The sequence below is a fragment of the Metopolophium dirhodum genome, chromosome 2 (assembly GCF_019925205.1).
Source record: "Metopolophium dirhodum isolate CAU chromosome 2, ASM1992520v1, whole genome shotgun sequence".
In the NCBI taxonomy this organism is placed as follows: Eukaryota; Metazoa; Arthropoda; class Insecta; order Hemiptera; family Aphididae; genus Metopolophium; species Metopolophium dirhodum.
In genome coordinates, this window is record NC_083561.1 from 2094009 (window position 1) to 2121983 (window position 27975).

Below are 27975 nucleotides of genomic sequence, written 5' to 3' on the forward strand. Positions count from 1 at the left end.
GTAGAATCATTACAACCCAAATCGGTTGAGTTAAATAAGTACCTACCTATACTTATATAGTTTTCAATATTATTATCACTCAAACATTATTATGATAAAAATACAATAATAAACCTATAATTTTTATTTTTTTTATTCAATAGAAATAAATATAGATACTTTTCTTTTGAAATACAAAAAACGTTGTGCAATTATAAAATTGTATTTCTGGTATTGTATGTTCAAATTGGAAATTGTTCGATATGGAAATGATTGCAGCTCACAAATTGTAATATTACAATCAATTGTTGGTTAAACTGTCGTTCTTCCAAGAAGCTTCGTATGCAGACATTCCAAGTGTATTTCAAGTCGTAGCCCTTACTATAGTCTATCAGGTCGTTTTCGTCTCTTATAAATTTATGTTTGAACACCACCATCGCGTGGACATAATCGTGTACGATGTACCTATTTACATATTAGACATTTTTATAATAATATACATACAATCAACAAATTTCAAATATTTAGCACACGATTATAGCAATTAGCATGAATTTATATTTTTTGCGATCGTTTCCGAAATTTGTACGGTATCGGTTCATCAGGGAAATCCAATTTTCTATGCGTATGAAGAAACTTTTAACTCACCCCATACCCACGCGAACAAAAACAAATTCATGAGAGTCCACGCTGGTGACTGACAGTCGACGGCGGAAACCTAACACGCCGAACATGCCGAAGACTATATTATTAGCGCTGCGGAATTGGCGGCAATCGGGACAAGCGACTCGACCGGCGAGATTACCAAACGAAAAGCGAGTCAGCGGTCCTGGTACTCTCTGCAGTGGTTTCCTCCCTGGCACTCGTCAGCCATGACGTCAACCATCGGCCATCGGTCACGTCGCCCATCGGCCATAACACACACATCATCTGCGTGTGGAAGACCGCCGCTCGACCCCTGAAACGTTTAGTTTCCGCGGGTCCACCACACCGGCACCGCTGACTGCTGACGTTCGTGTTCCTGTAGCTCATCCAACACTCACCCCGTGCGACAGTTTTCAGTCCCCACGGTCGGTACCATCGGTTCGGAATCATATAGTCAAGAATATACTATCGCGTCGCCCGCTCCGGTACCATACTAAACACGGATAATCACTATCGCTGCGTCGTTGTTCGAACGCGGACGCGTTTTTTCGCCACCGTATAGTTTCGGCATATCGGGCACAGAAGTTTGCGAGGTGGCTCACCCCCTCATCTGCCGTCCAGCACCGGGCCGTTGGCCGTGCTGCCGGTTGTACACTTGTACGTAACTATTGTTTTTTCCTATAGCGGCCGAACTTGACGCAACATGGCGTCCGCTCACCGCCCGGCCCGTGTGCCGTGTCCCAGCAAAAACCACATAATATGTAGCTACGGACGACGCGTCATAATTGCGCTAAGTCGTAGTTCCGTTCTAAGCTGTCGTTTGGCGGGTCGGACGACGCGTTGTGTTTTCCATCGGTGCCGTGACACCCCGTGCGTGCGATCACGCATCAAGTTCAATCAGTGCTCAACTGTATGCGAGATATCTGTCGAACTGCAGAGTACCTGAGTACCATTAGGGTCCGTTCGCCACCGTTAATGAGCCCGTGGAAGTGCCGTCCACGGTGAGAGCTTCATCTCAATTGTTGGGGATAAGACAGCTGACGGCCTGACGCCGTTCCCAGCTAGGACAAGGAACACGGTATCATCGATCAAGTCCAGGTCGTGCCTACGCGTATATTAATTATCGTTGTATAATGTTAGTGGTCCCGTTGTATTGACACACGGTCAAACCACGTAAATGGTGTACGCCAGTGCCGCAACTACGCCAATTAATTGGGCCCGTGTGTAAATAAAATGAATAGGCCCCCCTCCCTTACTCTTTAAAATTGAAAAATCAATCTATCGGCCATTGTAAAATTAATTTTTCCAAATTTGAAAACATACTTAGGAATTTTGAGTTTTTACTCATACAAAATAAGGTTAACATTTTTTAAACGCGTAGGTACACCTATGTATTTACAAATAAATAAATGTAATAATTTGTAGCCTTTTTAAATATAAATAGTTATCAAATAACAAATAAATTGAACATACCATACATTAATAGTCAATTAGAAACTCAAAAATAAATACTGTACTCACTTAAAAAAATTATGGCAATCATTTATCTATTATTTTATAAATTTAATTATTCAAATAAATATCGCAACTAAGTTTTCACATACGTTATCAAAATGGATAGCTTATTGACCGACTACAAAACACCGACCGTAGAAGACCCGCCTTTTGAACGTGCAATATAAAAGCGAGCCCGGTCTCGTTTTTCCCGCATTACAAAAATAGACACCAATGATTGAAACGCGTAAACACACTCACGCTAAACCGGTCAAAATGCGCGTCTATATATTTTTAAATTTTTATCATTGGGCCCCCCGCATTATGGGTTGGGGCCCTGGGCCCGTGTGTTTAACACACGCAATAACACATACCCGGTTATTGCGGCACTATTATTATCTTCATATTTATATTTTTTGTACTGCCATATAATGCTGTCACTATGATGTGACCTTTATAATTATTATAAATATTATTATAATATTTTGTATTACCATTTTGGCCGCCCAATATTATACTATTATAGTATTATGTTTCTTTAATGATATTATACATTGTGTCATAGTATAGTAAAGTGCGTATATTACAAGTTTCATATATATAGATACTTTGGGTTCCCTTCCCCCGTCCCTAACATCCCGCAAGTCGTTTCCGGTAACCGCATACCAATCGTAGGAGCGGCTTCGGCGCAACAGTCGTCGTCGTCAAACATTCCGCGCGACCGAAGCTGCAGCCCGTCACGCACTCACGCCGCGGCTGTAGGACGTACGCGTGCTGGATGACATAAGGCTGGAGCACCGTCCCTGCTCTTTCTCGTATCCTCCGATCCTTTGCGTCCGTCCTGTCCGAAGGGCCAAGGGTTATGACTTATAAACTTCGACGCGCGGTGGACGCTATCCACATCGGGAACAACTGCACAATCTCAGAGCGAACCCGTTCCCTGCAGTCAACTAATTCCCGGAAACTGTTCAACACTTTACATTCCTTAGCCGGTTCGTTCACTTCTCACCATCATCACCTGCACAGCGTCGCCGAGCAGTCTTCTTTGATTCCAGTGATTTCTATACTGCAGTTCCACGGACGGTGCGTCTCCGCTTGCCAAAGTCTCATCAAGCTCGGATTAAGGGGGGGGGGGCAAGGGCGGCACGGTCCCGGGGCCCATTGGTTTTGGGAGCCCATCTTTATCTCCAAAATATATTTTTTTTAACGCGTTCAATAGTTAAAAAAAAAAAAATTATTTAGGTAAGTAGTCAGTAAGTACCTATTATAGTAGGTAAATTATTATTAATAATTATAAAATAAAATTGTTCTCAATTTTATATCACAAAAAAATAGTATAAATAATGAACTATGCCAACAATTTTGTATGTTTTTTTTTTTTTTTTTGAACATTTTAGATTACCGATTTAACTATTTCAGTAGGTATAAAAAGTAGTTATAAGAAACAATTATTTAGCTCTTGTAAATTAGGTATTTCAGTTAAAAGTATTAATGCATATTAAACTAAGCTTTAGAGGACCATAGTTAATAACCTAGCGAACCAAAATTGATCATTTGACTGTCAAAATGTTCAGAAAAAAAACTTTACCAGAATCCATCAAAAAATATAGTGGTTACCATTTGAAAAAATAAATTCGATTTTATTATTGGTACAACTGTGTGTTTAAAAATGTTATAAAAAGTTGCCTGTTAAAAATAAAGAAACACGTCTTTTTGTTTTAATGAAATTCCATATCATCGATCTATATAATTGTTAAAAATACACCCTCGTACAGTGACATAAGATATTTTTTGTACAGTAAAAAATTATACAATAATATATTAAGTCGTTAATATGTAATGATACAATTATTTTTAAGTTAAAGTTGAAAGGGGGGCCCACTTAGTGTATGGTGTCCCGGGGCCCAATCGATCCTTAATCCGGGCTTGCGTCTTATATCGCATTATCGCTTGTTCTTTGTCGTTACCGCAGAGTTCAAAATGGTAGTAATTATATTTTTTTGAGGCCTCTTTGGGTTACATCAGTTATTAATTGATTTTGGACGTCAATTATATATAATTTTTTTTTTTATTTTTATTATTTAAAGTTATTGTATACATTACATTCAATATTTAAATGGAATAATCATAAAATTAATTCATCTCTTAAAAATAAGCCTGTGGTGGACGACGGTCGTTTAATACTAGCGTACGGAAAAAAATGTTTGGTTGATCTAACTTCAATTTTAGCCTTTAGGTCTCGCATTAGGTACCTACCTACATGACAATATATTAATTTGTAAATTATAATTTCCTATATTTTTAGTTCCAGATACTATTATTTTATAGTTAGAAGATTATATAGCGTTATATAGTTACTAACAAATATAATTTTTTTTTTTTTTTTTTTTTTTTTTTTTTTTTTTTTTTTTTTTTTATTGGGTAACCCGCGGCAACATAGGGCATTGGGTGTGGGGAGGGTACTGTAGGTTTTATATTGGGTAGGTTTGGTAGGTTTTATATTGGGTAGGTTGGTACACGTGTGTGTTGTGTTTGGCAGAATTTCTAATGGGGCACCCGTAGGTTTCTGCCGTGCCCCGGGGTGGGGGGATGGCGGCACTTGTTCTCCGGACACCGTGACTTGCCCGAAGAAAAATGCCGCCCAGTGGCCGGGAGTCGAACCCGCGACTGCCAGCGCCGCAGTCGACGCGTTAGACCACTCGGCCACCTCGTCCCCCCAAATATAATTTAATCATGTCTAGTTTAGTATACGATTTTTGTGTGTTATACTGTGTTAGGCACGATTTAATATGGTATGGTTGCCCAACGAGCTATGATAAGGCGGCATAGGATAATCACGTGACTTTTGGACTTAAATCTTGCACAAGTGACAAATATAATAATATGCACTATGCAGTAGTAGCAGTAGACAGTAGTACTTGATCTAAGATTTAAATGGTATGCCGTGTGACGACATTTTTCTAATGGGTTGTTGGGCAACCATAGTCCGTACTACCTTAAATTGAGGTGTTTGGTTAGAATTTTTATATTATATTGTCGAGCAATGTACAAAAAAAAAATGGATTTTTTTTTTAAAATTTAAATTATTATTGGAATTTGGATGTTTAATATTTCCACACCTGCACGGCTGCGCCTTTAATTACTAACTCCAATATCAGCTCTATAAATCCCTCGTTAAGTTCAATCTTGATTTATAATCTTTCGCATTCATAACTACCAACTATTAATTTATATTAATATAATAGTATAGTACCTATTAGATATTATACTATATGCTTACTATACTACATGACGTACAATATAATATATAACAATAATCAATATCATTTTTAATCTAAGACAATTTATCATTTAATTAAGGTCCGTACACACTACACAGTATACTGCTAGCTGCCGGTAGTGGTAAAATGAGTCCGGACACAATTTACCGCCACCGCTGCAGTGTGCGGCCTGGTGTGGGGGGGTACCTTTATGTTATCTTAAATTATGTCTCATTATGATTATTACTATTTATATTATATTTTGTTTGTATCCTTATTCTGTATGTATATTGTATAATATTATGGTAAATGCTAATTAAAAAAAAAATTAAAAATCCAAGTCTTATTAATTTTATTAAAAATACGACATCTAGCGGTTTACAATGGTACCAGTTTTGTTGGCTAATAGATCAATTGTAAACAATACCTCAAGATATTTTCTTTTCGCGTTCTATTTAATTAAAATTGGCGCAGAACTATAAAAAAAAAGTGTATAAGTCATGGAGTGGTTACTTGGTGCACTAATAAGTTGTCAAGTCGTATAGTTTAATTGGTAAAAGTTCAGTCTTCAGTGCAGTTCAGTAGTACTGTGCTAGAGGTGCCGCTCTCTAGACGTGACTATTGAAGTTTATTTCTTATCAATCAGAAAAGAATTTTTATTCAATAGTGAATAATAACATTATGTATTTTATGCAGAATCATTTTGAAGTTTTGGACAAATAGATATTCTGAATTTGAACAATCATCATAATAATATTATTATTTTTACAATGTGCTAGTAACATAGTTGCGATTTTTAGACCAGTATTGAACGTTTTTGGAATTGTAAGACCAAAAAGTGTTTTATTTTTTGGAGAAACAATTCTGTGCAACTATAACATGAGTACAACGTTGCAAGCAGAGGAGTTTCCAGTATGGGCATTGGTACCAAAAAAAGAAACCGGAGTCACAAACTTCCTGACCAAAAATCCATTATACGATGGTCGTAATGTGACAATAGCTATATTCGATTCTGGTGTCGATCCTGGAGCTCCTGGTCTTAAAGTGAGAACCCTCAGTGAGCAATAGGTAATATTTTAAATGTTGTGATGTACATATTTCAGGTGACAAGTGATGGAAAACCCAAAGTTATTGCTAGATACGACTGTAGCGGTGCTGGCGATGTTGATACCTCAACCGTAGTGACACCTGAAGGAAATAAAATAAAAGGACTAAGTGGACGTACACTTGTTGTAAGTACCCAATACTATTTCACCAGTTTTCAAATTATTTCTATAACATCTGCCTTCCAGATACCAAGTACTTGGAAGAATCCTACCGAGAAGTATCACATAGGTATAAAAAATGCATTTGAGTTATACACCAAGAATGTCCAAAAACGAATTGAGGAAGAAAAGAAAGAAAAGCAATGGGACCCACTTCATAAGCCATTATTATCAAAAGCAATCATAGAACAACAAAATTTCAATAATGTAATTTATAAATATTATAATGTTACACCGGTCTTATTAAATACATTAAACATTTTATATAGGAATTTGATCCTTCTAAAGTCATACTGACAAGAAGCCATAAATTAAAAAAGGATGACCTAGACAACACTGTTGAAGCTTTACAAAATTTAGAAAAAAAGTATAAATTTATCACGCCAGTTTATGATTGTGTTGTTTTCCATGATGGAGTACAATGGCTGTGAGTATCTTTAATTGTACTTATGTACTATCTTGTGAAAATTAACACTATTACCATATCATGCCTAATTGCACATACTGTGTGTGTATTGGTAAAAGGACGTTTCGTCCCAGTCTATTATTAAGATAGGACATTTGGCCCCCGGGAGTTATGTGATGTTATTTACCTACCCATAGGACGTTTGGTCCCCGGTATTTTAAATCACTACATTTAAATGGATTTTAGATTCTGAGCGATGAATGTATTGATTATACAATGATGTGTTTTTTTTTTATTTTTTATTTTTTTTTTGTGTCTGAAGACACCTTTTAGAGCAGTAAAAATGCTTTGATTTTCTTCAACAGTACCTTTTCTGATAGGAAAGTGAATCTAGTTGGTACTTTGGGGGGTCAAAAGTAAAAATGTCCCAATAGTTTTCACAAGCGACAAGATAAACAAAAGAAAAATTAAGGAAAAACGGTAATTTTTACACAAAATTGAATTTGGTTTTTGGTGTAACTTTAAAAAAATGACCGTAGATACTTAAAATTTTCACTGGTTGTTTATATTTGCATTTTCTATACACCGTACAATTATGAAAATATTTTGAATCTTTTTGAGCTGTTTACGAACATTTTCAGTCTTCAATTTTTTTAGTTTTTTTTTTCAATAAATATCAATAAAGTTTTATCTGTTGGGCCAAAGTGTAAAAATTTAATACAAGGCTCTTGATATATTAATACAATATCAGTTGAAAAATATTAAAAATACATAGGCACAATTTTTTTTTATAAGCATTTAAAGCATTTAAAGATCGAATTTTGACAACATTTATCAAATTTATAATTTAATAATTATTTTGTAGTTGAAAATTTATAAAATGTTGAACTTTTATAGCTAAAGATTGTAAATTGAACACAAGGCTCTTAGGCTCCACGTAAATAGGTTATATATAAATTACTTTATTCACAATAATATCATCAAATATACTTGGTAATATCATAGTCTGACTGACGGTTTTCGCTCAGAATCGTTTTTCTCATACAATGATATTATATCAGTGAATTCAAATTAACACCATCCATTACAGTGATCCACTTGTATGGTAGAGCGACATCCACTTACCCACCTTTTTTTAATTTAAAATTTCAATTAATTTTAAAAAACGTACAATTTCTATATGATTTACATTAATATGTGAGGGATGGCCTACCAACAACTTGTAATAAAATTGCTAATTTATTTTTTGATTCCTGCTCTAAGCTAAAAACTTGTATTTATAATTTGAATACTGATTTTAAATTATTCTCAGTTTTTCAACTATTGTCTTCATGTGTTAAATTAACGATAATTTTAGTTTTTCAATACTGTACTCTTAACCCTGTACTTATAACCCTTTGGGGTTTTACATATATTTATTTACTTAATAAATATTATATTATTATTTTTGGTAATTTCCTAACATGTGAAATTACTAATTTTGTTTGAGATAATATTAACTCCCGGGGCCAAATGTCCTATCTTAATAATAGACAGGGACAAAATGTCTTTGGGCTTTATTTTCTTAATGGGGACTTGTGTGTTGTCACTACTTTAATCTTATGTTGTTCATTTTTCCAGTAATTTTCAGTCATCAAATAAGTAGCATAAGCGTAAACATTTATTTGGCCCCTAAATATTCATAATCATATAATAACAAAATAGTCACAGAAAATGTTTCCAAACTAAAGTTATTATTCACTCATGATTTCAGTGCACTAAGGCAACTATATTACTCTCAACAATGAACAAGTAATAACTATAGTCCCTCCTCATTGACCCCTCTCAACCAATCCAGTCTTCTGGTTCAAAATTTCTATCAGATTAACTTCATAGTTAATTATTTTCTTTCCACTAATAACCAAATAATTATAGCATTTACTCTTAATATTATTTTTGTTATTATATACACTAATATTCTGTTTATTTATTTTCTGACACTAATATCATATTTATCTATTATTATATCATTTAAGTTTATACTGAGTTCTTAATAAATAAAAAAAAATTAGTAACACCCCTCCTACCACCTGGATGTAGACTTAAGTACAAAATACAATTCCCTTGAGAGTATATTCTATAGGCACCACATATGATAAATTATCAAATTAATTTAGAAAAATACCTAGGATTAGGTTACATTTATATAAAAAAAAAATTGGTCCAATATGATGTGACATGACTAAGTAACTAGTAATTACTGATTTTTTACAAAAGATAGCCTCAAGTTCCCAGAGTACTAGGTGTACCTCAATAGATTGGTTAATTCTTTAATTTTTTTAAGTTAATATCTTGTTTTAATATTATATTAATGTTCATAGCGCATGCTTGGATACTTCTGAAATAGGAGATTTGGCTTCGTGTAAACTTATGGGAGAATTTAGCGAAGATCCAGTTAATAATTTCGATTACATCACTGCTGCCGATCGAATGAGTTATTCATTTAATGTGTATAATGATGGAGATGTATTGGAAATCGTATCTCTTGGGTGTAAGAGATAAATATTTAGTTAAACATTGAGGCAATATGAAATAAATAAGCATAATGAACATTTTTAATCCTGCATTAGCATCTCATGGAACACACGTATCTGCTATTGCTGCTGGGTATTTTCCTGATGAGCCAGACAGAAATGGAGTGGCCCCTGGCGCCCAAATTATATCCCTAACTATAGGCGATAGTCGTTTAGAGACAATGGAAACAGGAACTGCAGTTGTAAGAGCGATGATTAAAGTTATGGAACTCAGAAAGAAGTTTAACATTGATGTTATAAATATGAGTTATGGGGAACACTCAAATTGGTCTCATGCTGGGTAATTTCAAATTTTCCAGACTGAAAACAACCATGTACATGTATATTATTATTTGATTTATAGGAGAGTTGGCGATATTATGAATGATGTAATTGACAAGCATGCTGTTACTTGGGTTGCATCTGCTGGCAATCACGGACCAGCTTTATGCACTATTGGGGCTCCTCCAGATATTTCAAAAACGACAATCATAGGTAAAGCAATGATATATACTAATAATATATATTTATCTTGAATGTTATTTTTTTTATATAGGAGTTGGAGCTTATGTATCACCAGATATGATGGCAACAGAATACTCTATGCTACAAAAACTCCCAGGAAATACTTATACATGGTCCTCAAGAGGACCAACAATTGACGGCGGTAGAGGAGTTAGTGTATGTGCACCAGGTGGGGCAATAACATCTGTACCTGGATACCTGTTAAGAGGATCACAGTTAATGAATGGCACAAGCATGTCTGCACCTCATGTAGCTGGAGCAACTGGTTGGTTATTTAGTTTTTTTAACTATCAACAGTATATAAATATATTTATTTTTTCAGCTGTACTAATATCTGGACTTAAAGGAAAAAATATTGATACCTGTCCTTATTTGATTAAACGAGCAATGGAAAATACTGCGGCGTATAATGATAAGATTGATCACTTTTCACAAGGACATGGTTTATTACAAGTATAAAATATAAAATTATTAAACTAAAAATATTTAATATTATTTTTATTCAGTAGCACTGTTTAAAAGAAATTTTATGGAAAAAATTATCTTCAGAAATACTAATATTAATACTGTTTATAAAAATATAATTTTCATAACTTAAAATTAACACTTATTCACAATTAATAATTTACATTAAGAGACACTTCTATTTAATGTTATTAATTTGTTCAAGATATATACATTGTATAAATTAAAAATAATATAAATTACTGTTAATTATAATCTTATTATAGGTTGATAAAGCATTTGATTATTTAACTCAATACTACACTGAACAAGAATCATATGTTAAGTTTATGGTATCTTGTAGTATCCAAGGCCATAGTGTTAATGGGAATAAAGGAATCCACATCAGAAATGCAATTGAAAACAAAGCGATTGACTGCGTCATAATTGTGGAACCAGTCTTTTTAAATAATGTAGATGTCGGTAAGTTATTCAGTTATTAAATTAAAAAGTAAACATTTTGGAAACTAGAAATCTATGAGTATTTTAGGAATTTATGCAGTATTGATTAAATAATTTTGGATTAACAAATGAATTAACAAGATATATATAGTATAAATAATTACTATAAAGGTTATATACTTAAATGATTAAAATATCCTTCACATTCATATTTGGTTCCTTCTATTTTGTCCCACATCACTATCCAATTAATTCCATGAACTTGTTTACCTATATTAAAACAAAATAGTCATTTACATATGCAATTTTCTACATGTTATTGTTTTAAGGGGATCGGTAGCGACAGTTTAGCATCATACCAATCAACCTAGTAATGCGATAATACTTTTGAACTGATTTGAGATCGGTTAATCCATGTTTCCCAATTAATTTACATGAAGTATTAAAAGTTAAATGTGAAACTCAAAATATTTTTAGAAACGGCTGTTCTCAATACTTGTCAAAAGTAACTTCTAATTTTTTAATCAGTTCACCAGCACACAGGGAGCAACCTTCATTAATAATAAAAATATATTTACCATCTAGATTTTTCCGTACAATATCTGCATATTCGTGACGAATAAATTTTATTCTAGCACATGTATTATTTTTCTTAATAAACACAATATTATTCGGTGTAACATGCTCACATACAATTTTCCATATATCTTCTTCTGTTGTATGGACATTCATGTTCCTAATATGTAGTTGTTTCATCTGAAAAATAAAATTTAAACATTTTAAATTTTATAAAAAAAATTAAAATTTTTTTGATACTAACTCTTATCAAAACTGAGTGTCGAAAAACTGGTTCAGATTCTGCCCATTGAATTTTAATTGAAACTCCATTTATGAAAAATGGACTTTCTGCCATCGAGCGGCGAGCTAAAGCCGCACTTCTGTGATCTTTGAATATTACAAAACAAAACTCTCTATTTTTGCTAGGATCATCTGTGTTATTAAAAACTCGCACTTTTTTTACGCCTTCTACACGTTTTTCAAATTCTGTTTGCAATTGTTCTTCGGATAAATCCATGGGTATGTTTCTGGCAAATAATGTCCTATTATCAGTAGACATACTCACTAATAAGTGACCTCTGATACCAGGAAGAGTGAGCTCGTTCAGTTTAGCCAGCGCCATCTCGGCTTCCATAGGGCTCCTCATCATTACATAACCGTATCCACGATTTGAACCAGAGAAATGCATCATTAATCGGATTTGATGAACAGTTCCAAACTAAATAAAATTAGGAATTTAGTTTTTGAAATTTACCATAAATAAATAAATTTACCTGTGAAAAAATAGCATAGAGAAATCCTTCCAAACAAGCTTTTGGTAATGCAACATATAGCTCACTACCACGTTTTGGTTCTTGTTTAATTGTTGACAATAATGTTTTTTGACCGTTATTTTGAATAACATGTCTTTTATCAACTGAAATCAAACGCTGACCAATTTCTTCTATTTCAATCAAGTTTTTTGCTCTAGCTATAGTAGCGCAAATCAAATCTTCACGTGTAGGCTATAAAAATGAAATTAATATCAGTATATTCATAAATAATAGACTAACAAACGGATATGCTTACTATATATTGGTCTTGAATTATTGAAGGAAATTTGAATACATTATCATTTCCATTTGTAAATGACTCGGAAGTCTGAGATGGTGGAGTGTAAGGCGATGACATTGGTGAAAATGATGATTGCGAATAACTTGATGTACTGGACATATTATATGATGATTGAGAATATGGTGATGGATATCTGGGTATAGGTGTAGGCTGAAATATATTTCAATAATATAAATTATAATCAACACTTAGCTAAAATTTAAATAGGTATACAAGTATTTTTATCAAGAGTAAAATATATTGTAGTTATTTAGGTAAATTATACGCCACTAAAATATACAATTTTACCTTATTTTATATATCGTAAAAACAGGGTACACTGTGTAATTATATTACTCAGTACCCTCTATACATATTCTGTTTACGGGACATGAAACTAGGCTATCGGATCATTAATATCCCATGTACAGAATTCTAAGATATGTATAGGGTGCAGAGGTAGTGTACCCAGTTTTCACGAACACACACACATTATACATATCAAATATAATAAAAATAAATGATTTATATGAAAACAATCTACAATAATGAAGTAATAATGAAGTTACAAACCGTGTAGTAGTCGCAGTATAAAACATTGTTTTGAGGTGCACAATACATTTCCATTTTCTTTTAGATTTTACAATTTCCAGATAGACTAAACCTATACACAAAAACATTAATGTATTAATAAAAAATACTTGTACCATAATAAATAATAATTTTAAAAGAATGCTGAAATTTGAATTCTAGTTCTATGAGATCGTTGATTTTTTTAAAAATTACAAGATGCCACAGGAGATTGGAAGATAAGAATCATAAAAAAAGTACTCAATTTTCTTAATACAAAAGATGAATTTTGTTTCTAAAAAAAAAAGGTACCGGGCATTATATTACACATTAACAGGATTATGCATTAGTTTTATTATTAACAAAAACATTTATGGGTATTGTTGGTATTTAGGAAAAATAAAAAAATTTAATTAGAGAAGAAATCGTATTATTGTTATTCCGCCGCAGCAATATGCCCGTGCCTTCTAAAATAAATATTTATAGAAATACCGATGTTTAAATTAGAATATCGTAATATATTTAATTCTATTTTTCATAATACATGCTATAGCAATAGATTTTAAGTTGATAAAGTAAATGTAGGAAATATAATTATTTTAGAATAGGTAGTACGGTATTAAACATTTTTATATAATAACGGAATCAGTATAAATAAATTTGACAAAAGGTTAACGCGCACAGTATTATGTTGAGAAGCACCTCAAAAATACCTACCTATTGTTATTGTGTACATTTATTAATTTAGAAGTAAAAAATAAATAATGATAAATATAAAAATATACATCGTTATAATTATAGCTCGAAATGTTTACTCGGTATATACTTGGCGTGGCTATAATTATTTTACATCGAAATGTTATTATTTCGAAGAGAATGTGTTTTAAATAGCTTCCTTATCAATTTTTTTTTTTAACTGTCACACACGAGAAATGAGAGTACAATAACATGGGTAGAAATAACACGCTTCGGGTTTGCTAATTAAATGGGTATTATTTTTCATAGTTTAAGTAATGTTCTTAATATTGTATAAAACAGTAGTTAGTAGTAGTGTAAACCGCAATCCATCAGTTATTACACAAATCATAATAGTTTCTACTTTACTATACCAGAGTATCGGGATTTTTAATTTTAAATAAAACAAATATACGTAGTAGGTAATGCGATGAATTTAAATTAAAATGAGAAAAACTACTTGTTATATCCACAAGTTAACAAATTAATATTTATATACGAAGATAAATACTCATAATAAGTTATTACAAATTTACGAGTAACCAAAAAATGTAAAATAAAAGAATGGGGATCGTAAAAATCACAAATATAACAAATTATTCACAGGTGCCGAACTAATACCGTTAAAACAAACAAAATATATTGGAATTCAATTAATAATAAATCGAATAAATTACGAACAGTTCAAGATTAATATAAGATTTCTATGATAATTGACATTATATTATTATTCAAGTCGGTCAAAGAAAGTCGCTAAAATTTAATTAAATGCGGTCGTACGGCGAGCGACAAAACCTATTAGCTAAAACCCATACGGGTGTGCTACTACTTGCGTAACTACGAACTACTAACAAAATTACAAAAATGATAAAAAACAAAATTAATCACTTGCCTTGTGGTCCCGAAAAATTCCAACGGATCGAACAGATAATATAACAATGTCCCTAGAATGGATACAGTGGTGATCGCGATGTAGTAGAACAATGAATCGATGCCGGTTCTCTTCTTGTACAATATCGTACAATATCGAAGTACCTATTACACGATTATAATAAAAAGTACAAAACTAATAATAACGATGTACATATAAACGTTTCGGAAACCCTCGAAGGAGACTGAACTAGTGAAGGAACGTGTTGCAAACAAGACCTTAGTGGCACCGTCGTCGACTTGCAATTGAACAGTGATCGACGATGAACTACCCGGCGTGATGGTCGAAGGAGTAATGAATAATTATCAAACGGAAACTCCGCGCGGCGGTCGGCACTCGGCAAGCGCGATCCTATACGCCGTTTTTGTTTTCGTTGGTGGTGGCGGCGGCGGCGGTGGTGGTTGTCGTAGACCGAAGTCGGTTTTCCACGAACCGACGACAACAACAATTAATTGAATAATATTGTAATATACATCGACGCCCGTTTTATTATACACGTTTTGAGTATATTAATATCATTACGCCGTGTCGCCGTATAATATAACACTGTTTTTGTTGTTGTCATTTTCGATACAACACAGACGACCGACAATTTATTGTTTTATGGCTCCTGTAGGTGGGCCCATCGGGGGAGGGTCAATTAGATCATTATCCTCTACTTTCCTCAACGAAAGCGAATTTGTGTTTAATTAAATTGTAAAATAAAATACGTATATAGGTATGTTTGATACTTTGTTTTGTCTCGGACCATGTCCACATCACGAGGAGTAGGGACGCGTAGGGTATTATTGTATCGCCGCGTTTAAATCACTTATTGGGTTTTGTTTACTACAACAGAGTCATTACCAAACGACGATTCGAATTAAATAAGCAAATATTTTTTATAGAATGCGCATATTTTGTGCTTTACTCTCGAGGAGTACATGGCGCATCGAAATATCGAATACGGTGTGCACAATTGGCAACTGTTTAGTATTTGCGCGTACTTGGAGCTGTATAAAATGGGTGTCTTCTGTCTGTACAAACGTAATTATTCAATTTTATAGAAAACTGTGTGAATTAAATTCTGATCTACCGATATTTACGTGTTTTGTTGAGCTTATTACAAACAATAAAATTAACAGTCATCAATTATAATACTCAATATAATAGTATATTAAATTTATTAATATCCTAAAAATAAAATATTTTATTCCATGACCGGATGTGTTGTGTTTATTACAAATAATTAAAAGTCAACAATAAATTCCAATACTAAATAGAATAGAATATTAAATTTATTAATATCCTAAATATCATATATTTTATTCTATGACGGGATCTGAGTATTCGACGTGAAATTGTTTGGAATAATATCTAAAAATAATATTCAATTGTCTACAATACAGGTTTTTATATTGGGAATAAAAACAACACGTTCAATCTGCGTTGTATTCAGTCTTATCGAAGGAACATAGTAAAAAAAAATTAAACTTCCTTTGGCAAAGTGACTCATTTTTAAAAGACGCCATGTATGATCTAAATCTTACAAACGGACATCATAGAAAATTTACGTTCACTATAAAATCAACTTATAGAACCAATTTTGTGTGATTAATTAAAATATTACTATATTAGACCAAATATTTTTTTTATAGTCTATAACACTACACTTGTGTTAATTAATTAACTGTGTTTGTAATTTTATGTGTTAGTTTTTATGTTATTTAAATTATTAACGAGTTACGAATATGTAAAATATAACTAATTAGAAATGCTTTGAACTCGCTTAAAAATTAAAACTTATAAAAATGTATACACCTACCCTGAATTATTATTGTTATATTGTGCGTTTGTTAGGGGATTCGATACCGTGATTTTTTTTTTTTGTCTAACACACGCGACATAGGATTTTAGACTGGTTCTTTGCCAAACATACCAATTGATTAATGAAGCGATAAGAATTCTAGAGACAGATTTGAATTTGTCGTCAAGTTTACTTGAAATTGACTCTCTCACATTTTTGAATTTTCGATTTTAACTTCTCCAAAAATTAAAATACGACAAATAAATACTCTTTTTTAATATGACATTTTTAGGAAATTGGGGGATAGTATCAAACATGTGGAAAAGTCGATTTCAAGCAGACTTGACGACAAATTCAAATCTGTTTTCAGATTTCTTATTGCTTCAATTAGATCAATTGAAATGTTTGGCAAAAAACAGTATGTCGCTCGTGTGTTAGACAAAAACAGAAAGTCGCTGTATTGAATCCCCGTAAGACGGAGACAACACATACACAGTTCACACGGACCGCAAGCATACACTAATAATTACACAATATAAATTATTATCGAATTCTAACAAAAATAATTTTGTTCCAATAATTTTGTGTTCAATATTATCGCATAACATGTTATTTTCAACGTAATAGTCAATAGGTACTCGGTAGTCGGTATATTAATTTAACGACGTTTGTCGTGATAGGTACAAACAAGGAAAAACGCTGGAAATTGAATTCGGACTTTCCACCATAAACACACGTAAAAATAATTGTGGTTTTCCGTTCCTACAAATTTCGTAGAACTCCGTAAACACTAAACTTGAGCCGAAATCATAGAAGTCAAGAATTAGGTATGCGGCATGCGCATTGCGCGTGTGCACGTGTACAGTGTACTACAGTGTACATTACGATGCAAGATATAGTATCATAAATCTCGGTGTACATCAAGATGTCCGTGTTCAGTTCTAGAATCAACTAGAAAAAAGCCACAACCTCATACATCACCAAAGAGTTTAAAATCACAAAAATCCATTAATTAAAATGATATCTTCTCGCACTGATGCACTATCCCCAAAAATCCTAAGATATAACTAAAAAGGTGATGGCCGAGGGTTTAGTGTCTAGTCCTGTCCAATTAACCTGTTAGGTAGTACTACTGGGTGCCCATTGTAAATTCTTCGTGTCCAAAATTACTTTTGTAGTTTTGTACATAAACTTGTATAAATATTGTACGTTATACTTATTTATAAAAAAAAAATAAGTGTGATATATATAGGTAGTTTGAATTATAGTATTATATATATTAATATTACTATAATTATTATTATAATTTATAATCGATATTATCATAAAAACATTGATTAGATTTCGTATATAATCGAATAAATCGAAATGCTATATTATCCAGAACCATAGGCACAAATCATTAGACAATACAAAACTATTTAAATAGTCATCGGTCTAGTACCTATATACAAATTCACTTCGTTTATTTAATTATATTCTTGCACATTATTATTACGTACGTCCAATGTCTGAAATAGAGGCATGAATACGACTTTTTTTCGCATTTTTGCATTTATTATGACACGCACGATGTACCTAAATATTAAAATATTATTACGTACAGTTGTATAAATGTTGTGTATCTTATGATTTTGTAATCATTAATCAATATTGTTTTCGATGGAAAATCGAACGTGTTACTGAGTTAGTTTTTCTGTAGGAAATCAAAATTATTGTTATTTGTCTTAAATCACATTGTTTAACGTCTTTTTATAGTTACAGATGCAGATAGGAAAATTAATTTCCAAATGAGCTTGTGCTTGACGAGCGACGTTTCGTGGGTACTTGTACCCAAATATTTGGAACTGATGTACATGGCACGTAATTTTAACATAAAAGTCGATCCGAGTGGATTATCTCCAGGCGTGCACACGACTACGTAAGTCATGAGACTATTACAAAATACAAATGTATTACCATTGACTATAAATACTAGTATTAATATTATAGTATTAGTATTAATATATTATACTAAATATAGTATTTATAATCAATGGTATTACATAATCATTAAATAATGGCGTCATTAGAAGTAAGGATACGGCATTTGGATTTAGTATTTGTTGCCCTGTTAAATTTTTTAAGGCTCCCCTAAGATAAAAAGTTGTAGTATGATAATAATATATATTTTTACCCATGTCCAATGTATAATTTCTAGTATAGTAACTGGTTTTCCTTATCAGGTTTATTCCATAGTTTATATTAATTTATTATTATTTATTACCAATAATTTATTAGTATCGTTGACAGTCAATTGTAGTAGGTATTTATATTTTTATATTATGGTGTATCGTGTTAAGACAAATTTCTAATTTTATAAATATCCAATAAATAATAATACGGTCGATAATATTGAGCAATACCAAATAACTACATTCGCTATTTATTTATTGTAAAGTTATAAAATAAAAACATTAATGATAAAATAATGATTACCTATATCAATTACCAACAAACTACAATATGATTTACAATTTTTCTTTTGATTATGATGAAAATATACAATTTAATTGTTATTTTAAAAACAATAAGTAACGATAACAATTTCCATATTGATCTCGGTTAAATTATAACGACGGTTTGTAACAATGGGTTTGTACGCAGAAAAACTTCGTTCCACATCAACGCTTGTTATGGGTGCATATTTAAAACTTTAAAGACTTAACAACATCTCCAGGTATATATGAAAGAAGAACCCTTGAAGTCAACATTCTCACCTTGGGGTATTTTAGAAATTTCTTTTAAAATTAGCAAACCTTTATTTTTATAAATAATTTCAGAAAATTTATTTTAAATTTCCGCTATTTTCATTTTCATAAAGATTATTAATAGAATTTGTAACTTGTTCAAAAATGTCCAAAGCATCTATGAATAAGTAAACCTGAAGTCTCAAAATTTTTAATACTTTCAACAATAATGAAATGGAAAAATTGTTTTAATATAAGTTACATCGTTCGTTTTATTTGATTTCGTTAGAATAATTAATATTTGTTTACAGTTTTTAGAGCTTTTGACATCATCTTCTTGTAGATTTTGAATAACAGATTAAAATGTTCAAAATTATCTCCTAAAAATATACGATAGGAAAACCAGTATGTAATAAATTGGTACCTACTAAAGTACCAACTAATAACGATCTTAGAACACGTAATATAAAATATTATATTATTTTTAATAATATTTTACATTTTTGTGTTGTGGAATAAATCTATATAATATAGGTAATAATTGTGTATACAATTAAAACATTTAAATGTGTAATTAATATGTAAAAACATGCGTTTTTATGGAAAATATGCACTTTAACCCATAATTTGCAAAAATATGCAAAATACGGTCTTTACCTATAACGTTTAAAGTAAAAACCATGGCTCATGAGTGAAACAAATATTATTTAATATTTAAATATTTGTTTGTAAGAGAGTTGGCTTAAGTATTGACCGTAATACTTTATGCATGTGAACCGCCTAAACTAACTATTAAGTAATATTATACCTGATTAGTATTTAGTATTACTTTATTTTGTTTTGGTCAGCGTGAGAGCTTATGATGTAAAAAACACAGCAAAAGGCCCGGTGTTTACCTTTGAAGTCACTGTTGTCCGGCCAGTGAAAACCGATGGTTCCGGTTCATTGTCTTATGAAAACGTCAATTTCAACCCAAATTCCCTAATAAAAAGGAATTTTGTGCTAGTGCCGAACAACGTCTCTTGGGCCAGTAAGTCAAATTTATTATAAATATTATTACAATAATATTACAACTATTTACAAAATTGTAATATTCAAAATCAATTGTGTTTTAATATTTGCAGCTCTCCACATAAAACATCTTGACACCGACGTCAGTGCTAATTTTTGCCTACATAGTGTTCAATTGTTGCCTCAAAAATCGTGCAAATTCATGGAGTATTATAAGATGTTTAACTTGAAGTCTAATGAATTCCAAGCCCATTTTGCAGTTGAGGTATGTTTTGACTTTGTCTATTGTCATCATGAGTCATAATGACACTTAATAGTATAATATATTATAGGTATAGGGTAATTTAGAATCTATAATTAATAATTATTATTATATTGGTGGGCGACTTCGTGGGTGGTGGGAAGAGGGCACGAATTAAGTTATACTTTAGTGGAAGAGGGTTTATAAATATTACTCACTTGTGTATATTAAAATACAGTTAAAATATTGTTATTTTATATTTGTGCATAAGTAGGTACAACAGTTACATTAAAGTATAATATTATGACTTGGGTTTAATATTTAGTGATTTGTATTATCTATAGAAATAGATCAATATCATTATAAAATAATTTATATTGTATATCCATTGACGATATTAATGCAAGCAAAACTAAAAAAAAGCGGGTAAGTGGATGTCGCTCTGCTATACAGTAGGTTACAAGTGAGTCTATGTATAATGGATTGTATTAAACTTGAATTCAATGATATAATTATATAAGATATAATATCATTGTATAAGAAAAACGATATTCTGAGTGGAGACGATTTATCAGTCTGGATTTTTTAAATTTTTATTATTTATTATAGCTTTTAAGTTAAATTAATATTATAATATACTTTTTTATTCGTTTCTACGGTGATAAACAAAGCGTTAGAAATTAAAATCTCATTTTAAGCGGTTTTTCGTAATTTGTCAATAGTTTTTCCCGTGGCATCAAATAACTATTGAGAAAATTGAAAAATGACCTCTCTAAAGTACCATCTTGATCCAATTTGCTAAAAGATAAGGTACTATATGTTGAAATCGAAGCACTCCTTCTGTTAAAAATTTTGTATACAGGATATAAAAAAAAAATAAATAAATACCATTGTAAAACCACTAGCTTCCTCGCTCTGCTCAGAATCTAAAATATAGGAAAAAATTAAATTTTTATAAAAAAAAATGTAGTAAATAATGTGTTTGAAACTAAAAAACTGTACAGTGTACTTAATTTTCAAATTAATGTAGGCTAGCTTTTATAATATTCCGTAGGTAATGAAGTACAATTTTAAATTAGTATACCTTTCAAAGAAATGTGTATTGCAATGTATTTTATAGTTACTACGTATCAATATAAATTTCAGTTAAATTGAAAATGATGTGTTTTGTACTAGATTAATGTTAATAAATAAAGTCTTTAAAGGAATTTTATCATAAATTCTTCGAACGTTGTTGAGTGAATTTTATCCAAGAATGTTTTTTCAAAATATTCTAAGAACAGATTATCAATTTCCAGTTTCTTCTAAAACCAAAAGTACATAATATTTACTGTTACGAAAATGAATTAATTTATTACATTTTAATCATGCCGAAAATACGAGATCGGCTGGTGGTTGTCAATACTCAATATAATAATTAACGATAAAATATATTGTAAAGGACCATGGTGACTTTTCTAAGAAAAAAGCGTCACCTACTATTATATTATAACTGATTATTATCAAAAATCAAATTCGTCGAATCATGAATATTGTTATAATTTAAACAATTTATGAAGTTTTTAATATCTTAAACAAAACAAAAAGTTAGCATAGGTACAAGAATATATACAGCATATTTATTTTATGATTTAATACTATTTAATATTAAAAAAATCAATGTTTTATAGTACCTATTAGTATTACGTATTTACTATATTCAGATTTAATATTTTAGAATTAGAAATAATAATCACTACTTATTCAATTTCAAATTATCAACTTCTATAGGTATTTGATTTTACTAGGCAAAATTAATTTTTATTGTAAAATCCCTAATTAAAAATAATTTATTGTTTTCCTCATAATTGTTATTATTATTATTATTATTCATTAAAATATCACTTAAAACTAATATTTACACATGAAGAAGATTTAATAGTATTTTGGTATCATACTTACTTTGTATAGATATAATACACATACATCTTGATAATTAAGTTTTATACTCAATCTTATTTAATTATATAACATATTTACATAATTACATGGATATTACTTATTACTTATTAGTATTACTGACGACAAGTCTACTGTAGTTTGTAGTATTGTTATACCATTTGTATGGCTATTAAATATTCCAAAATTTAGTTAATTCAATTTTTTCTCTCTGGTTGGAACTCTAAAAATAAACGGACAAATTACGTTATTATTGTTTCATTTGCAGACAATATTGGATATAAGATATAGGTAGGCATATAGCCATAAGCCTTAGTCTTTACTCTTACAAAAGTAGGTATACATCAGCGTCGATAGGGCAGGTTTGGCAGCGTCCCTCCTGCGAGTTGAACTTTTTTCAAATATAAGGGAATCTTATATCTTGAATCATGACTGATATTAATAAATTACCTTAAAAAATACAATAATTATTGACACTTATTATGTACCGAAAATTCTGCTCCCATGCCAGCAAAGTCTACGCCTATGAAAGTGTGTGAAACTAATATTCATTATTACAACCTGTTAAGAACGATGATGCAAAAATGAATTGCCGGTAATCATTAGTTTTTATGGCATACCCTTACGAAGTTCAAGATTTTCAGTGATTTTCACGCACAACGCTTATTGTTGACCGCTCTTAAAATACATTTTTAATTTATATTTTTTTGAAACCTAGGTAAATCAACTTTTTAAACATTATGGTGTAAAAATAATTCTGACAACCCATGGTAGTTTTACATACCAAGTTAGCGGATGTTTCTTATTTTGATTGTCTGATCGAGCGCTGCGATCGAGTGACCATGCCGGTGTATTTTGTATATGAAATACCAAACATTTCAATTAGCTATAACTTTAAAATAGGACTGACCGCCAAATTCAGACTTCCCTGAGGTTTTAAGCATGCTCAACTACATTAGTACATTAAAACAAAAAAAAAATTAAAAATAGTTCAGTAAAACAGAAAAGTTCTAAACGTACGGTAAAATATTGCGTTGAACGAATGCGTATACCTAAAATCGTGAGCTTTGTAAGGCTATAACTTAAAATCTAATGATTTCCGGTAATCAATTTTTACAACGTCGTTCTTAACTCGTTGTAATGTAATGCATAGATTTCCGAAAAAAAAAAATTAAAAAATTCGTGTGGGTGCTAAACTAAATTTGTTCCTAATAAATTATTATAATTATATGTAAGTACAAATAATATACATTTTGTAAGTTGTCGATGCCCCCCATATACGTAAATTGTATTAATTTAAATTAAATTTGTTCCCAATAAATTATTATAATTATATGTAAGTACATATATTATATATTTTGTAAATTGTCGATGGGGTGGAGGGGGTTGAAACCCCTGAAAATATCTATAGTTATTTGAAGTTTGAATTGCTGTTTAATGTATTTATGTAAATATGTATGTATTTATGTTTAAAGTTTTTATTTTAATAGGAAAATGTGGTATTAGAGATTGCGTTGGCGAAATATTGGCCGAGTTCTTCAAATATAATGCTATCGTACAAATTACAATTTCATGGTGTCATACCTCAATCGAAAAACATAGCGATGTATCACGGAATGGGTTTACAGTCGGTGATGTTGAAGCCTGGTGTTAAGAATGAAGAAATCCAACCATCTGTTTCTTTGAAACACCTTATTACCGTTCTTAGGTATGCTTATCAATTTATTGATTATTCTACTTAATACTTGGCACTTCCACAGAATAATATTATTTTATGGTTCTTGTGAGATGTAAGTTGTGATTCTTACATGATAATCATCAAATATTATTGGGTTTTTAACAGATTTAAATTTAAATTATTTACTGTCCCCAAAGTTGCCAAGGTGGATCTTTTTAACAGAGAACATTCATAATTTTGTTAATTATAAACTTTTTTAAAAATTATTAAGATCCATATGCTGTAGTCTAAACGTTTTACTATTATGGTATTATCGCATTTATCCTTATTTTTATTGCTGAACCGTCTTTTGATTTTTAAATAACAATCAATTATAAATATTATTTATAATCTAAAGTAGAATTATATTTTTTTAAATGTTGGTATAATATAATATCATACAATCATACAATACAAATATCAAACAAGAATTTTTTTTAATTAAGTTAGAACACATTTATGGTTTAAGATTCCATTTGAAAATAAAAATTCGTACCAACATCTGTGGCGCTCCGCGGGCATTATAAGTACATTTTTAAAAAAGAATGTTTTGAAATTGTTAATACTTTTTTAACTTCTTTACCGGTAAAAGATTCACTACTTACCTGTCTATCTATGTCTGTGGTTTTCAACCGGCTTGACATGTCATCCAACTATCCTATAGAATGACCCAGCATAGGGGTGACATACTGACATTCACGAGAAAAGGAAAAATAAATAAGAGAATTATTAATTTTTTTCAAATAAAAATGTATTTTTGCTAGCTTCGTGGCCTTCCTGTAATGATCACTAACGTCAGAACAACATAATAATATAAAACATACAATACTTTATATAATTCATTATTATTTTTCAATATTCGTATTTTATTTAATTTGTCAAATTCATTGAACCTTGCAACTCAAATAAAGTGTATAATTGTATAAATATTATTTTTCTGTATTTTTCTTCTAAAATGTAGTTTAAATTGTTCAATATATTTATATTAGGGGGACTACCATAGATAATATAAGAATAAATTTATTCTGTGACTAAGGGTGACATGAAACAAAAGAGGTTGAGAACCACTGACCTATGAGGCTATGTAATCAATGTATTATTTAAACCAGACAAAAATAATAAAGAGTGAAAACATTTTATAGGTCAACTTTTTCTGCTTTACATTTAAAGGTCCTCCCCATACACTGCAGCAGTGGTATTAAATTCCATTCTCTTGGCTTTACCACCACGGTGAACGGAGAAATGTGTCCTGCAGAAATTTACCATTACTGCTATAGCGTGTCTTAGTATTAAGGTCCCCACCTTAATACTAATAATTAATCACTTGATGTACAATTTTTAGACCAAATGAAGGAAAAATTACTGCTTTAACTTATCGTGATGTCATTCCACCACAAAGACCAATCTACCAATTAAATTTATCTTATGCCTTCTCTTTGCCAAAATCCACTGAAGCATATGCAACTTGTGGTTTATTTGGTGAACTTTTGTATGAGAACGAATACGAATCCCAACTATGGATGTTGTTTGATTCAAATAAACAGTATATTGCTGCAGGCGATGCATATTCTAGCCGAGTATGAATTTTTATTATTTATATTCCAATTCAATATACCTACTATATGTGTTGTTATATTTTGTATGTATAGCATGTGTACAAACTTGACAAAGGCGATTATACTATTAAAATGCATGTACGGCACGAACGGAGAGAGTTATTAGACAAAATTATTGACCTACCTATACAAGTGGTTCAAAAATTACAAAACCAAATTAACTTAGATGTGTACAATAGTCATCATCAAGCCACAATTTTTGGAAAAAAATCTTCATCTTTTATTATGAGTCCTAATGGTGCTTTGTGCAACCTGAATATCGGATCACTTTCTATTGATAAGTATGTATACAATAATTATTAAAATATAGTCCAACTTACATACTTTATTTTTAGAATTATTTCATTGAAGTTATTACCTGGACACTGTTTGGCTGGAAATATAATATACGCTAAAGATGAAAATGGAAAGAAAGTTGTGAGTATTTATTCAATTGATTTGATATTTAATATTTATACAGTGGTAGAGTTAATAGGTTAAAGTAACTAGTTATTCCTAACCAATAATTTACATAATATCACATGTTGAATATATATTGTTATGAGTAGGACAAGAATTTGTTTGTAAATACACATTTTTATTAAACTTTCAATTTAATTATAATCATCAATGAATGGCTCACATAAATTATATTATGTGATTAAAATAATTAAACACAAAATTATTTTTATATAAATGTTGTATTTCTAGGATACCTACGATTTCAAGTACTTCATAACGGATACATTTAAACCAAAGAATGGACTAAAACCGGTAGAAGAAAATAAAACAAAGCTAGAGGAATTCAATGAAGCAATGTGTGAAACCAAATTAAATTGGTTAGCAAAATTAGGTATATTCTGATGAATTTGTTTACCATAGTGTACTATACACTTAATGTATTTATAAAAATAAAGATAATATATTAATTTATATTTTATAATCTGTTAGAGTATGGGGAAGATTCCAGGAAGTTGTATGACAGCATATGCGAAGAATTTGGAGATAAAAATGCTTCTGTACATACGTCATGGATACAATGTATCGAACCAGAAGATAAAAAAAGATTCCCTTATTTTGAAATCCCTGACTTTGATTTAGAAAAAGTAAAACTTATAATCGCTGCTGCTGATCGTGCTCTAGCCATTATTGATCAAGATGATCTTCTTGCATTTTATGGAATTAAGGCTGATCAAAGACCTGAAGCTTCTAAACTTAAAATGTAATATATTTGTGTATTTTTAAAATCAAATTTCAATAACTGTTTACATATTTCAGATCTAATGACCGTTTAAAAAATACTGTGATTGAAGCACTATGTCGCAAAGGTGCAGCATTATGCCAATTGTACTATTATAACAATGTGATGACCAAAATAACAAATGAAAATGAGTTGCAGGATATTGATGACATTTTGCTACAAGTTGCCTGTTTTATTTCTCCAGATTCTGATTCTAAAGTTTGTTAAATTTTAAAATTATAATTTTTCATTTAATTCTAAATTTTTAATTTTATTTCAGAACTTGAATTATTTTAATATTTGGCACGGAGCAGTGTATCAAAATTATGGACGTATGATGAAAATACTTTTGAGGATGTTGGAGGATAAACATATTAAAGAAGTTGAAAGTTGCTTGTTGTGGACTGTGAATGTTAAGTTTGGGGCTGATGGGAGACACTTAGCATCTGCTATGGTGGATGCATTAATTGTTCACTATCCAAAAACTTTCCGTCCATTTTAATATAAGTTAATTTATTTGAATAGATTACGGTTACATTCTACGGTATACCGTTTGAATACACAAAGTTTAATAAATATATTACTTATAATATTGTGTTTTAAAATACAAAAGTAATCTAAATAACATTTTTCATTTTTAATAAAATTATATTCTATCATTCTTTAATTGTTTATTTTTGTTGTAAATAGTATTGGTTACCAAATTTATTGGTTCCGCAAAAAAATGCTGTATGCAAACAATTACCCCCGTCATAATTTTACACACGGAAAATTTGATCCCCGGCTTAAAAGTTAAATAC

General features: G+C 30.8%; 2 protein-coding genes across 3 annotated transcripts; one reads left to right on the top strand and one right to left on the bottom strand.

Moving 5' to 3' along the window:
- The first annotated feature begins 6057 nt into the window (after positions 1-6057).
- Positions 6058-27837, top strand: LOC132939410 (tripeptidyl-peptidase 2). Of its 2 annotated transcripts, none has more exons than XM_061006561.1 (21): positions 6058-6422; positions 6482-6610; positions 6671-6850; positions 6913-7070; positions 9410-9579; positions 9659-9902; positions 9966-10096; positions 10158-10391; positions 10449-10579; positions 10858-11053; positions 18463-18625; positions 20282-20463; positions 20558-20709; positions 24114-24331; positions 25683-25917; positions 25990-26237; positions 26292-26373; positions 26647-26788; positions 26887-27157; positions 27214-27394; positions 27456-27837. In XM_061006561.1, exons 1-21 carry the CDS (start codon positions 6258-6260, stop codon positions 27675-27677), a joined length of 3834 nt encoding a protein of 1277 aa, XP_060862544.1. In that variant the 5' UTR covers positions 6058-6257; the 3' UTR covers positions 27678-27837. The 2 variants fall into 2 exon arrangements, with proteins under 2 accessions (XP_060862544.1, XP_060862545.1); XM_061006562.1 differs by having other exon boundaries at positions 18469-18625.
- Positions 11047-15170, bottom strand: LOC132939412 (probable RNA-binding protein 46). The gene is made up of 7 exons (XM_061006563.1): positions 14880-15170; positions 13256-13346; positions 12659-12853; positions 12364-12594; positions 11853-12308; positions 11611-11788; positions 11047-11302 (listed from the first exon to the last, which is right to left on the bottom strand). The coding sequence occupies exons 2-7, from the start codon at positions 13307-13309 to the stop codon at positions 11205-11207; spliced, it is 1212 nt and encodes a 403-aa protein (XP_060862546.1). The 5' UTR covers positions 13310-13346; positions 14880-15170; the 3' UTR covers positions 11047-11204.
- Positions 27838-27975: the final 138 nt, after the last annotated feature.

Bases quoted from the DNA above. Each gene is read 5' to 3' on its own strand.
- LOC132939410 (XM_061006561.1), top strand. From the start codon at position 6,258: ATGAGTACAACGTTGCAAGCAGAGGAGTTTCCAGTATGGGCATTGGTA. The intron at 6,423-6,481 runs GTGAGAACCCTC...TACATATTTCAG, and splicing joins CTGGAGCTCCTGGTCTTAAA to GTGACAAGTGATGGAAAACC. The intron at 10,392-10,448 runs GTTGGTTATTTA...TTATTTTTTCAG, and splicing joins TCATGTAGCTGGAGCAACTG to CTGTACTAATATCTGGACTT.
- LOC132939412 (XM_061006563.1), bottom strand. From the start codon at position 13,309: ATGGAAATGTATTGTGCACCTCAAAACAATGTTTTATACTGCGACTAC. The intron at 12,854-13,255 runs GTTTGTAACTTC...AATATATTTCAG, and splicing joins TATACTGCGACTACTACACG to CCTACACCTATACCCAGATA. The intron at 11,789-11,852 runs GTTAGTATCAAA...TTTATTTTTCAG, and splicing joins GACACTCAGTTTTGATAAGA to ATGAAACAACTACATATTAG.